The sequence below is a fragment of the Electrophorus electricus genome, chromosome 6 (assembly GCF_041902795.1).
Source record: "Electrophorus electricus isolate QZ-2024a chromosome 6, ASM4190279v1, whole genome shotgun sequence".
In the NCBI taxonomy this organism is placed as follows: domain Eukaryota; kingdom Metazoa; phylum Chordata; class Actinopteri; order Gymnotiformes; family Gymnotidae; genus Electrophorus; species Electrophorus electricus.
In genome coordinates, this window is record NC_137502.1 from 13,776,866 (window position 1) to 13,790,978 (window position 14,113).

Here is a 14,113-nt window from a genome sequence, read left to right on the forward strand (position 1 = left end):
TGCCTATTCGGAACACATATAATGCATTTATAAATGTAAGGCAGGTATGCCTACTTGATCAGTCACCCAGTATGTGGGTCATCGAATGGGTCATTAGTAAATGTCTCAATGTTTTGAGTAAGTTGCTCGTTAGACGTGTGTGTTTGTGTGTGCTCATGTGCAAGAAGACAGTGTGGCAGCGCACATTTTAGTGGTCTGTGAAAAGCAAAGTTACTGTTTGAGAGAGTGGGGGGAAGTTTGTAGTGGCCCTAGGTGGAGCTCTGTCTCGGAGGGGGGGGGGGGGGGTGGAGGAATGCTGTGGATCGCTCTTTCCACAGCGCTCCAACCCTGTTGTCTAGCCCAGCATACTTCTTGACCTTGTGCTGTTTACCTCCTCTGACGATGCAGAGTTCAGTCTCTTGGTGCCTGATACTATTTTCTATTTGCGATCTTTTTTAGCCACAACTCCTCTGAAAAGCTAAAGGCAAAGACCACAGGTAAGGATATGTTCTGTTTTTTTCATGACGGTTCACCTCAATACATTATGATGTAGTGACTTACAAATCAGCCTGTTTTAAAATATAGCTCTGATGTAGTAAGATTGTTGTGTTTTTTGTTTTTTTTTTCCCCCATTATTTTTCTTTTTCTTTTCCCTTTCCAAAGGACATGCTCCATTTTAACCAGTCTGGTTTCCTGTCATTTTCGGTGATTTTACCGTGTGTGTTTCACTAGAGCAGGGTTAGCCTGGGCCTCTATTATAATGATTCGACGTCGACTTTATTCCATGAAGGATGTTGCAGAGTTCCAGAAGTCTTGACATTTTAATTCTGGAAAACGTAGCAGGTCGATGGTTGCCATGACAAATTTGTTTCAGCCCCTTGTCATTAGAAAGGCCGGGTGAGGCGCTTCTCGCCCAATCGCCTACCACGCTGTGCCGAGCTGTTAATCACAAGTGATCTGCGTCATTAAACACTAAGACCCAGGTGTTAATATGTTGGGCAGCAGCGTAGTTTGTGCACATGCGTGTGCCTGCGTGTGACAGAGGGAGAGAGAGCGACCGCCGGGTTCTAAGCCACGGGAATTCACGTCTTGCTTTCCTAGACACGTAGGAGGCTGATTGACGGAGCTAACATCGACAAGCAAAACTATTTTTAAACCATGTCTCTTATGCCTTAATTACAAAAACATGGAATGAGTGAATGCGTCTCCTTTGTGGGAAATTGGCACTGAACCCTCCCGGCCCGAGTCGTTGCCAGGGCTCTGTCCAGGGAAATTCGATCCGGTACTGACGAGGAACAGATGTCATTTAGATCAAAACACAAGAATGAGACAAGTGCCTTGTGCAGATCACATTTAAGATGCTCAACCTTTCTGAGTTTAAACATGTAGGGAGCGATCATTTCTCAGTAGACTTTGACTGCAGATGAAGTTGTAGTACACCAGTCAGCCACAAAATTAAAACCACTGACAGGTGAAGTGAATAACATTGATTATCTCATTATAATGGCCTCTGTGGAAAGGTGGGGTGTATTAGACAGCAAGTGAACACTCAGTTCATGAAGTTAATGTGTTGGAAGCAGGAAAAATGGGCAAGATCAAGGATCTAAGCAACTTTGACTAAGGACAAATTGTGATTGCAAGACAACTGGGTCAGAACATCTCCAAAAAGAAAGGTCTTTCTGGTATGCAGTGATTAGTACATACTAAAAGTTGTCTGAGGACAACCGCTGAACCAGTGATAGGATCATGGGCACACGAGGCTCACCTGTCTGGTCTGATCCCACTGGAGAGCTACTGTAGCACAAATTGCAGAAAAAGTTCATGTTGACTGATAGAAAGGTATCATCTCACACAGTGCATCCCAGGTTGCTGCATATTTTGCTGTGCAGCCGCAGACGGTCAGAGTGCCCATAATGACCCCTGAGGAACATGACAGAGTTCAAGGTGTTGATTTGGCCTCCAAATTCCCCAGATCTCAGTCCAATCAAGAATCTGTTGGATGTGCTGGAAAAACAGCTCCAATCCATGGAGGCCCCAACTCACAACTTAGAGGACTTAAAGGATCTGCTGCTAATGTCCTGGTGCCAGATACCACAGAATGCCTTCAGAGGTTTTGTGGAATCCATGCCTTGAGGGATCAGAGCTATTTTAGCAGCATGAGGGAAACCTACACAACATTAAACATGTGGTTTTAACACTATGGTTGATTGGTTTATGCCTGGACTCACATTTTGTTACAGACCCATCAGTATAACACAACACTTACAGTCATCCTAAATGTCGAGTATTTAAGTATTTATATGTGCAATAAGGCTGTTTTTCTGATGCATTTTTTCAGTATGTTTACTGCATCTCGCTAGGAAAAGGTGTTTTCTGAAAGTTTTGTAATATATTGATCACAATAGCATGGTGAATGCGACAATGTCTGTAAGACAAACCCCTAAGGGCTTCTGGAAAACGTAAGTAGAAAGGCCCCTTACTTGATCACACAAAAAAACAGATACAAGCACAAATGTACCTATTGTCCTATTAGGAGTGGAATAACCGATTTGGCCATCTACTTGTTAATGTAGTCAAAACTTGTTAATGTAGTCAAAAGGTTATTTACCAAGGACACTTTAACACTGTTAAACTGGAGGAAGCCTTTATATGATATTTTGTGGTTGCTAATGTACTATGCAATAACTGGCCATAACTCAGATAAAATTGGGCATTAAATAAAAATAACTAAAAAATAAGGATTAACAGGATATGAGGTTACTAACACAGTGTTTAACAGCTGACATACACATTCCAATACAGGGTGTTCTTCATTTGGATTTGCTATAATAGAGATAATATTGAAGTTAAAAACCAAAAAAACAAAACCATCATCCAGTCCAATAATTACCTCTAACTGTTAAGAAGCTGATGGTTTTGTCTGTGAGGTACTAGTGAGATAAATAAAGAGGAAAAGAGTAGAGATGAGAACAAAGTAAAAATGAGAGGGAACTACAGTCCTAGACAGTTCATTTTATCTGGACCAGACACAACGGCAAAGCAATTTCTAACTACACTAGTACAGGGACCTGTTTGCTTCTTCAGGCCTGCTTTTCAATCCCAAATAAATTGTTGAGATAGTCATGTTGTCAGTTACCAAATTGTATTTTTAACCCTTTCCAGTCATCCCATTCAAATAAAAAATTAAACAATCAGTGGCTTATACTGTTGTATCTCAGCTGACCAATCACCAATTTTAAATCTGTAAACTGCCTTGTGATCAGGACAGAATAACCCACATTTCAGTATCATGGGTTAATAGGTTTGTGGTACAAATTTGTTTCCATACATAATGATATGTTGGGGGAACAAATTCTGGCTTGTTCTGCTGGACTCAAAGAAAACGCGTGAGGATAAATCATCGCATGTTTTCATCAAAGGAGAAACCTGGTCTAACCAGGTAAGACATTTGTAAAACTTTACTATGACTTCATATTTTTGCTGGGAAAACCTCATTCTGTGAGAAATATGCAAACACTGTTTAGATTTTAACAGATAGCCTTTTTAGTCCTGTTCCATCTAAATTAGCTAAATATTAGCTAGATGTTTGCTAAATATTTAAAAGTTTTACATTGACAAATGGCAGAATCTACAAGAAACTAGCAATATAGCTAAGTACCTTTGAACAGTGCAATCACGTTTAATATGGCTAGTTCAATGTTCAGTGCTTTACAAAATGAGACTTTGACTACAGTCTGAAACTGTTGCTCAATGGCCATGTCTACAATAAAAACATAGTTATTTTGTTAGGGCAAACTAGAATGTTTTAACACTATATGGGTCTAATTTATTAAAAGCTGTTGACATTTGCATTTATTATATTGAAGCAGATGAAGGGCAGTTCACACTATGGTCCGACTCTACGAAGAATAGGTCCAATGAAGAGGAGGAGGCACCCTTCTGGTGATGGGCTGAGGCTAAAAAATATATATATATATGATTGTGTGTGTGTGTGTGTGTGTGTGTGTGTGTGTGTTTAGTCTTTTTTGTTTTGTTTTTAAAGTTCAACATGTACAAAAGTGGTTGGGCCAGTCAAAACCTTTGTAATAATTTAATATATAAAAAAAAGTTTTAAAAAATTGTCTTTATTTTAATTAAATTATTTGCTATATAAGCACACTTTCATGAGTTTTTGCTTTATTAGGACATTGGGAATGAGTAATGTGAAATAGGAATGACATTCTAAATCACTAAATATATTGCAAAATTAATCACTAAATTGTAACATTTAAATAATAAATGTTACTTATGATATTTGTTTTGATATTTGAACAATAAATAGGTCATATTCTCTAAGGTTTTCTATATTTTGAACAAACATGTATCAAAATCACTTTCTGAAGCCTTTGCTCTCTTACCACCTGACATGTTTACAAGTGTGTGTGTGTGTGTGTGTGTGAGTGAGATTTGCACCAAAATCTTTTTCTTTAGTTTAAAGAGCCTTCTGTGTGTGCAGTCAAATGGGCATCTTACTTTGTCAGACTGCAGCAGTAGGCAAACAAGCAGACAGGCTCTGTAGCACTGCTGCATTACACACGATCAGTTCTTATTGTTACAGTTTATGCACTGATTGCTGATTAACACAGCATGGAGAATATATTAGTTAATATCAGAAATCAGAATATTGCTACTCTAAGCTACAGATTTTGTGTGTGCGTGCACGTGGTTTTTATATATATATATATATATATATATATATAAAATGTGTGAATATATGTTTATATGTGTGTGTGTGTATATATATATATGTGTGTATATATATGTATATATATATCTGTGTGTGTGTGTATATATGTATGTGTATATATATATATATATATATATATATATATATGTGTGTGTGTGTGTGTGTGTGTGTGTGTGAGACACGTGCGCACACACACTGTATGTATGTGAGGTGGTTTAAGGTGAAAGGGGTTAAAAGGGTAAATATGATTTTAAAGATGGATTTCTTTTCTGTTAAAAAACATCAATATGTATAAATGCAAGTTCATGCATGTCAGTCCTGTCCATTTCTGAATCATCTTTCGAATAACGAATAATACAATTTTGAGTGCAATTAGCAGCTCTCTCTTTCTCTCTCACTCACACACACACACACAGCTTTACACTTTTCAATTAACCATCTCATATTGTATTTTAATAGTATTCCATAATAATTCCATAAGTGGTATTTCACAAGGCCTGCTCTTTCCTCATATTTATCTGACAATACTTCCGGTACTCCATTATGTAAAGGCAGTGGCTATGGACTTCTTGGTAATATAATACACTTCAGTAGGAAAAGCCTACAGGGACAGTTAGTGGTAGATAATGGCTCCTGCACCCACAACAACTTAAATGGTGCACTCAAATATTGATTTCATTTTCCCCTATATATTTACCTTAACTGCTGTACTGTCACTCTAAAAATATCTGTCATTGTCAGCCGATGTCTGTGGGACTTACGCATGTGGGGACTGAGAAGCTGACCGTGACAGTGGAGAGGAGTGCGGGAATGAAAAAGCAAGAGAACTATTCTGAATAAAAAGTGTTTTTGTGATGATAGTTCCTAACACACCCATTATTAATATGACATTTTGATCTTTGATTTACCATGCATTTGTCTGTTTGTATTTACAATGCCAGCCTATGCTTTGCTTTCTGGTTTCAAATCATGGTTGTGTGGATTATATATATGAGAAAGAGAGAGATTCAAAATTGTAGTAAAGTACAGTTTCCAGAGAAACAGAACATTGCTGACAGAGGTCAGCTGTGCAGGCAAAGTGCTTTTTATATATACATACATGTCTAGTGTTCCTCAGATGTAGATGTTAAACTGCTTGAGTTAGCTATAAAATATAGAACCCAGCCACTTGAGGTGTTAACTTGAACAATTCACATTTCTAAATCACCAGCCCCGTTAATCATGCTGGGATGATTGTTGCATGTTTTGCCTCATACCAGTTTGATTAAGTGCTTTACCTAGAGAGGAAAGGTAGCTTGTTTTTTTTTTTTTTTCTCAGTATCATTAATTATATGAATGTATACATTTGCTATTAACACCTTTGTTTTGTTTTGGTTTTTTTGCCACAGAATAGGTGGAGCAAACAGTGTGGTGGCTTGTGATGTTACGAATACAGCACACATGGTCCTGCTCATCAATTTCTTTCACTGGTCTTGTATCCTCTGGATTACTCTGGCATGGGGCCTCTGTAGGTGGGGTGGTGGGTGGGGGCGGAGCATCAGAAGAGGGATTGATGGAGCAGACAGACGAGTGATCAATGAACAAGCAGTGAACAGGCCTGGAGTTGCACTCATCTAGCTGTGAGGGGAACAGTTATGCAAACCAGCTGGCGTGAGACTCAGTTTGATGCTAAGACTGGCTGTAATGCAAATGAGTGGGAGAGCATGGGAGCAGAGGAGGCGACCTCGATGCTCTTTCCCTCGTGCTCCTGTGGTGCCCTTGATGAGTCCTGCTCTCTTGGCTGGGAGGGAGGACAGTGAAAGTTGTGTTCATTTCTCTGTCACTCTTACAATGGGCTTCCTAACACCTCAGGCTTTCAGGGCCTCACACAGCTTAATATCACCTCGTGCTGCGACCTGATGCATTCTGTGACGCTGTGTATGGATGTAACACACCACTAAAAAGTACTGCAGTTCCCACAAACCCTTGCAGGAAATGAGCCATAATGTCTTTAATTTTGTTTGTTTTCATTTGAAAACTTTTTTACCTTGGTTCATTAACTATGACTTATAATACTAATAACGTTTGTTTCAGTCAATCCACCCTAACTCTTTGTTCACTATGTTTACTTTAGAAGTGTTTAATATACGAGATGATGGTTGGTATGTAAATTGGTATTGGAGAACTTTTTGCAGGTTTATTGTTTCTCCACCAAGGCCTTCTAGGTGTCCATGTCAGCTAATTCATAATATTTGCATTATGTACATAATGATGTTGAAACCATTTACCTAAAATCAATTAACCGGGTGTCATTTTGCCAAACAACTACAAACAAGAAGTTAATCAGAGCATTGTATAAGTACATTGTGATGTGTTTAAAATGCAAATGGTTGTGTTAGTTCTTTATAATGGGAATATTCATGAACTTCATGACCGCACACAGGAAGTGCTTATTAAGCGCTTTTCAAAGTGGATAACTGTCGAGGTGGAAACATGTATGAACAAATTGATATCAATCCGAGTTATCAAATCAATGTCCAGCTTATAGGGTGCTGGTGATTATGGTTCCTCCCAAGAAATATGCAGTCCATAGATTCCTCGTTGTGTCTTGGAATCGGTAAATTAAAAAGAAAACACTGTCCGAAAACCCTCCAAAAGCTGTCACTTGAAATGGTTTTGCTCAAATAGGCTGACTTAGATAGATATCCTAATATCCTGACTTACCGAGAAGAAAAAAGGAGGAGAAAACATTATTTGAAACGGTGAGCTCTGCGCGCCCATGACGCGCCTGAGCGGCGTACATCAGGCGAAGCAGTGGAGCTCCAGCCGAGGCAAATTGAGGTTGGTGTCGGAGGCCCGCGGGCCTGTGAATGTATTAGTGTGGTTGCAACAGTACGTGTAGGAGGCAGCGCTGGATCGGCGTCAGAGCTTGCACCCCTGTTATAGACGCCATTAAATATATATCAGTCATCCTGACTCAATCCAGAATACTGCATGGGCTTTGGTGCACTCTGACCAAATATTCACAGCTGCACTGTTTGGAAAGCTTGATTACTTAACACCCTATGTTGTATGTCAGTAGTCTTAATGAGAGACATTTTACTTTGAACAGATTCGTATTACAGTCTGGTGTGTAATCCTTCATGATCGGAACACTCAGTCCAGTTTTTTGCACATATGTATTTGTGTATATGTGTATCTTGATTGTGGAACGCTTGCATAAACGTGCTATTTCAGGATTATTTCAACGCACATAGATTTCAAAGCATCGCACTGTGTTAATTAGAGGCACAGGGAGTGTCGTTCGTTGAGAGGTCACATCTGAGATGTGGAGTGGCAAGGAGCTTAATCAGAAACGATGATCGGTTCACTTACTTGGAAATTGATCCGACTAAAATGGAGAGGCGGAGAACTTCATTGAATGTGATAGGCCTCCACCTGCAGTGACCCTCATAGACTGGCCAGACTTCAGGTTGGTGGAAGTGCTCCAGAGGCATTGGGCAGCCCTGCAGGCTGTGCTGCTTCACTCTGGACCCCTCAGCAGGATACGAGCGCAGGCACTTAGGGCAACAAGCCTTTGCGTGCTCTGCAAGGTGCTCACGTTTACAGGAGAAGATATAGACCACTTTCTTCCTACTCTCACTCTCTCTCTGTCTGTTCCTCTCTCTATGTCTGAATCACGCTGCCTTTGGGGCTTACCAAAGGAGACTCTTCAAACAAGGCTTTGTACTGAAGTGGAGAATCAAGATTAATGCACTTCCATAGTTCTGCTTGCTCTAGGGGAGAGATCCAGTATAATTAACACCACAGGGCCTTGAAGGATAGTGCAGAGGGGGAAATCATACAAAATAATAGAAGCGAGAAGGAGAGATTACACTGGTGATTTTTCCCCCCCTCTGGCTTACTTTCTTTGTGATGTGACCTGGTGCGACCAGACATGACACCGATGGCCGTGTTGGACGCGAGTGGTCCCGCTGGGTTGCAACGTCGGTGCTCGCATGATTGGAGTCCAGTCCTCGATTACATCACGAGGTGCAAACAGTCTGCCGTGCAATCGAGGCAAGACCAATATCAGGCAGGGTTAAACTGTGATGTGCTGCAGTAGCAGCTCAGTGTGGGGCTTGCACCAGCATCACTCGCACCCTTATTTGGGTGTGTGTTTTTAATCCCAGCACATAACCGTGGGACATATTACACCCACGCTGCCTGCGTGGGCACTCGCTGGCAGTGTACTAATCTTCGCAATATGGAACGTGTGTGGGGCTCACTGATTATTTCCACCCTTGTCCCCATTTGAATTGCATTATTATCGTTGCTATCATTCACATTAGAGCCAGCCGAGCGACAGGCACATGTCCTGCCCTGGACGTCATACTGTAAATATATAAATAAGTGTAAGGTTACCAGGGAAGAGAATGAAATATGGCATTTCCATTTCAATGCAAATGAAGGGAAGAATGAATGCAGTTTGGATTTACAGAGGCTCATTATAATGGGACCATTGTGCCTGTGTGTTTCTTTTAACGGAACAATCTCCTATAGGCCAAGGAAATTAGTGTGCAGGGCTCGGCACTCCGCACAAATGAAACTGTCTGTCAGCACAACTCCTTTCCTGCTAACGGTGCGGGATGGGGGCAGTTCCCCTCTCAGTTGGGTGGAGTTGCACCACGGGGACAGTTATACAGTATATGTGGATGGGTGGCAGCTCACCCCAACCCCAATCATTTATGAAAAAGAAATTGATGGGCTTGACTGCTAGAGAACAATGTAGACTCATTGTGGAGAGTATTAAAGGATCACTATGGACAATACTATACCAGGAATTCCACAGGAATTCCACCACTGTCCCATGCTGCAGACTACTTCACACAGTGTTTGCAACCAAACTCTGAGAAAAAGAAAGGGAAAAGTAATGTTGGAAGAACTGGAAATTTCTGTTTTAGAAATTTTCATTCTACCTTTTTAGTAGTGAGTTACCTAAGCTCTTCCTGGAAGACCCATTTTCTGAAAATCTGATAATGCACCCTTAATTTGCTTATCAATCTTTTTTTTGTTGTTGGCTCCCTTGTAATGGCTTCTCATGGTTGGAAAATATGTAGTTGCTTCTACGTGTTAGATAAATCTTTTCCTTTGCAATCCATCTCATTCGCTTCCTCGCAGAGCAAGACCTGAAAGGAGATTCGGGTCCTGGGGGAGCAAGCAGGTGTGAAAATACAGTGCTGTGTTCATTTGTCTGATGGATTACTGCGAAGCTGAGGGTGCGTGAGCTGAAGGAAGTGTTCAGCACCACGTCTCCTCTCTTACTCTTACCACTGTCTTTTGGCTTGAACTCTATGATAAACACGGCACTGGGAGACGTTGCAGCTTTAAATTACAATATTAAGTACTTCCATGTCACCGAGTGTATTTTTTTTTTCTGCAGATGTCATAATAGCTTAGTTGTCTTGGACAGTCCTTTTTGCGTGACTTCGTAATGTACAGTTTGCTGAGTTTAAACGGCGACATCTTTGTGCTTGAGGACAGACTGGCCTGAGTAGAAGCTCTAGGTAACGAGGAAATCCTCAGGGCTCTGGCTGTGATTCGAGCATTATTGGCAGCAAAGTTACCCACCTTATGCATGAAACTATTACATTTGCTGTCTGCAGTTTGTGGCAACAGATCAAGATGAGTCAACATCAAAACGAGCATTACTGCTTTGACAGCTAAAAATATAGGTCCACCAGACATAGTGCTGCTTAGAACAGGATCTCTTTTTGATTAAAGAGCTTTTCTTCATCTGTCTGTTATCTATCTGCTAGTTTGTTCCATTTTTACATCTTCAGTCTACTCCACTTTTTGGACAGATATTTTATGTTTCACTTAGCAGGCTAAAGCCACTCTCTTGAGTATATGGATGATTGATTCTAATTATGTGTCTAAACTAACCATCTACGCTCTCTAGCCAGCAATATTGCCCTTCTCCAAGTCTTAAACTTGCAGGACCTCGTGTGTGACATAATTAAGTTCTGTCCAAGTTAATTCTCCAGCACGTTTAATGATGCAGTGAGAGCTATTTCTTTAGCCGTATTACCAGCAGGGTAAAGCAGCCCGTGGGGAATGGAATTGAGAGTGCATTAAAAGTTTGAACTTACCTGTTGTAACAGTTTAGCGGTTTGTGATTGGCTGATATTTGAACACTGAGGTTTAATGAAAGCCATCTAAACAAGCTTTTTTTCTTTTCTTTCAAGGTAACTAGTAGCACACTAGTGCATTAATTAGACTCAGACTATTACAGAGGACTTTCTGACTTTGAATCCACCACTCATAATTAGGTAGATGTTCACACTAGGTTACGTTTATTTTTGTTATTTTGTTGTTTTTCCATTCCTGTATGCTTTTGATTAATTTCAATGATGGTCCTATGAGAGAATGCTTCATTCATCAAACTCTTAGGATCCAGTTTACAAAGATGTTAGTTTCTAAGTGTCAGGTTTGGATTGTGATATGTCTATAAAGGCACATATAATACTACCTCATTAATAATATTATATGAAAACATTAAAAGGCATGGTTTTCTGTAAAAGGGTTTGTGGATTACTGCATTTCTTTATTGTTAATAAAGTTAATTATGTGTCAGCAAAATTGCAAAAATAGTGGACTGAAATGCCATGAGATGATGATGGATGTTCAGTTTATAGAACTGACTCTAAACATGATGGTTCTGATCATTTAGGCTGTTTAAAGTTGGCTGTGGACACACATTATGTCTAAAGGTAGCTCAGGACTTTCAGCCTGTCTAGAGCTGACTCTGGAATTCCAGTCTGTCTAGAGGCGACTCTGCCTGTTCAGTGTATCTAGAGGCAACTCTGCATGTTCAGTCTGGATCTAGAGTGGGCTCTGGACATTCAGTGTGTGACTCAAGCTCTGTCAGCAAGAAATATTACAAGAAACGCAGTGCTACACAGTTTATCACTCAGATGCAGAAAGTAATGATTACCATTGCGTAGAGTGATATAATGTTTTACTCATTGCAAAAATGTTTGAACACAGAGACAGTATTCATCCTCATGAGAGGTCTTTCATCACAAAAAAGTTTGATTTGGGACTACCAGCATGTCACTTAGTTTAGAGCAACATCAAGATGGTGATGCTTTTGCCTCCTTTCAACATTTAGTGTCAGCAAGGTGTCAGAGCAATTCTGCAGCAAAAGGATTATCAATCTGCTGAGTTCTGCTTTTCACTTATCTTGGCCTGTAGGGTGATTATGCATTCCTGCACTCGATGCAAAAACACAGGTGCCCAAGTGTTACTTTAATATGAACCCATCAGGTTCTATCCATAAAAGAACATTTGCTCATTTAACCTGGTCTGTCTCCTCCTTTTGTGTTGCAGGGTGAATCTACGCATGAAGCAACGAATCATACGTTAACCCTCAGTACACCATGCCGGCAAAAAAGAGGCGCATCTCATTTCAACACACACACATGCATATATACACCTAGCTTTTATAGGGCCTTATTGATGTTCTTAATACCTACGCCTTTACTGTATGCTGAAAATGGCAGTTTAATACATTCCTTTGAATCGCATGCTTGTCATCATAAATGGACTCACTTTACAATCCTGGAACTCAGGGTTCAAGTGAGCTCATAAGGTAACTGGCACTGGCTGATTTCTCATTGCCTTGCTGTTGAGACTCATAAAGCCAGTTCTGCCCTTTTCCCCATGAGAAGAATTTGAATAAAATGACATGCCATAAACACACAGGTATCAGAATTCCTTTTCAGTGTCATCAAAGTGGCACTCGCCATTTCTGCTTCCGTTCAGTTCTGTCGTCAGTCGAGTTTCCTGTTTTGTATTCCGGGCACCTCTCCGCCTTTTCCAAACAAGCACGATCAGAAATCACCTTGGCCGCTTCCAGGCGCCCGGCCCCCGCAACTTGGCGCCGATCGCTTCCTCTCTCTGTCACCGCAAGGTGCGTGCCTGAAAGGCACCAAGCAGGCCCATAATTGTATGCAGAGGGCGCTAAGCTGAAAACGGGTTTGAAGGCCATTGGCTTTGACAAGCTTCCGGCTCCACCACTGACACCAGCTCCCTCCACTCTGCATGCAGGCCGCCGCCACTCATTACAGCTCGAGCCTAATAGAAAGTGAAGAGCTTAAGGCAAGGCCCGGCAGAGAGGGAGCCGTCAGTGTCTCGAGCGAGGGAAGGCTCTCTCTTTCTCGTCCTCCCATCTCCACCAGCTCTCCAGCCTGGACTAATTAAGGCCTGCCCATGGACTAACTTGTTCCTGTCAGCGTCTGCCGGCTCCGAGGAATCCAATAACTTTGGGGAGAAACTTCAATTGATTGCCAGCTAAGCTCGAACAGGCTGCAAATGGTGCATGGGGCACACCCAGGCTTCTCTTCACCCTGACAGCATTATGGTGGAAAATGGTTTTAATGAACACAGAAAACTGTTGCTGTGCCAAACATTTGACATGTTGTCCTCATGTTTTTTCAGTCCGTTATTAAAAACATGCATTAAAGTCAAACGTGATTTGTCTTTAAACTATTTCTTTTAATGGACTGTTTAGTGTTAGGCCACTGTAAAACATCACTCTTTTTGCTTGGGTTTTAAGACAGAAACTTGCATCCTAAGATGTGCAGTCACGGAGTAATCTAAACTTCTCGAAAGACACAGCCTGGGATGTATGCTATTTCTGCATGAATGTGCCTGTTTGTACTGCCCTTCCTAACACTGGAGTGCTCTCTGGAGTGCCCTGGAAAACTGCTTAAAATTAAATGACAGATTACTGAAAGCACTCTCAGGGATGGCTTTATTTCCTTCCACCTTTTGTGTTTCTGCCATAATTTACTCATCCTGAGTGCAGGCAAATGTCATGGGATTGGTGAAAGGAAATTGGAAACTCGAAAGGCAGTTCACAGTAGTTCAACATTGGTGTCTAGAGCTGGTTCTGGACATTGGCCTCAGAGTAGGGTAAAGCCATGTCTCTGTTTGGCAAGATGGGCTTCCTGGTGGAAAAAAATAATGTAATATTTTAGCCATAATCAAACCTGAATTACTTAAATCACTTTTACCAATAGTCCTTTGCTAATCTACAGTCCTGAGCTGATACCAAAGGTTACTATTTTGTATGTCTAGGACCTTAAAAAGTGTTGAATCACTATAAATCCAATAGGGTTGGACTCTGAAGCCTGAGAGCTGCAATCTTTAGAGGACATAGGAAGGTAATTTTAAAAAAATCAATGCATTAAGATAGGCCTTAATATATCTGCTTAAGATAGGCTTACTCTAACTTTCAGAAGTCAGAATATGTCAAAAAATTGCAGTAGTGTCATAGTGATGCATGTTAATTATGAATAATGGTAGTTCAGACCATTTTGTCTAAGGGAAAACAGCCCAGACTGTGGGGAGTAATTCAAGTCAAGAAGACGATCAAGGTAACTG

The 14,113-nt window shown here is 40.8% G+C and overlaps 1 protein-coding gene across 4 annotated transcripts in view; it reads left to right on the forward strand.

The window, feature by feature from the left end:
• Positions 1–13,196, forward strand: part of cd276 (CD276 molecule) — a 59,894-nt gene extending 46,698 nt beyond the window's left edge. For 2 of the 4 annotated variants that reach the window (XM_081715601.1, XM_035525230.2), the window contains one exon: positions 12,056–13,196. In XM_081715601.1, coding sequence (XP_081571727.1) covers positions 12,056–12,060 — 5 coding nt within the window. In that variant the 3' untranslated portion in view covers positions 12,061–13,196. Of the gene's footprint in view, positions 1–438; positions 477–642; positions 4,687–12,055 lie in introns of those variants that run through there. The other 2 variants (XM_081715600.1, XM_035525229.2) reach the window with 2 other exon arrangements.
• Positions 13,197–14,113: the final 917 nt, after the last annotated feature.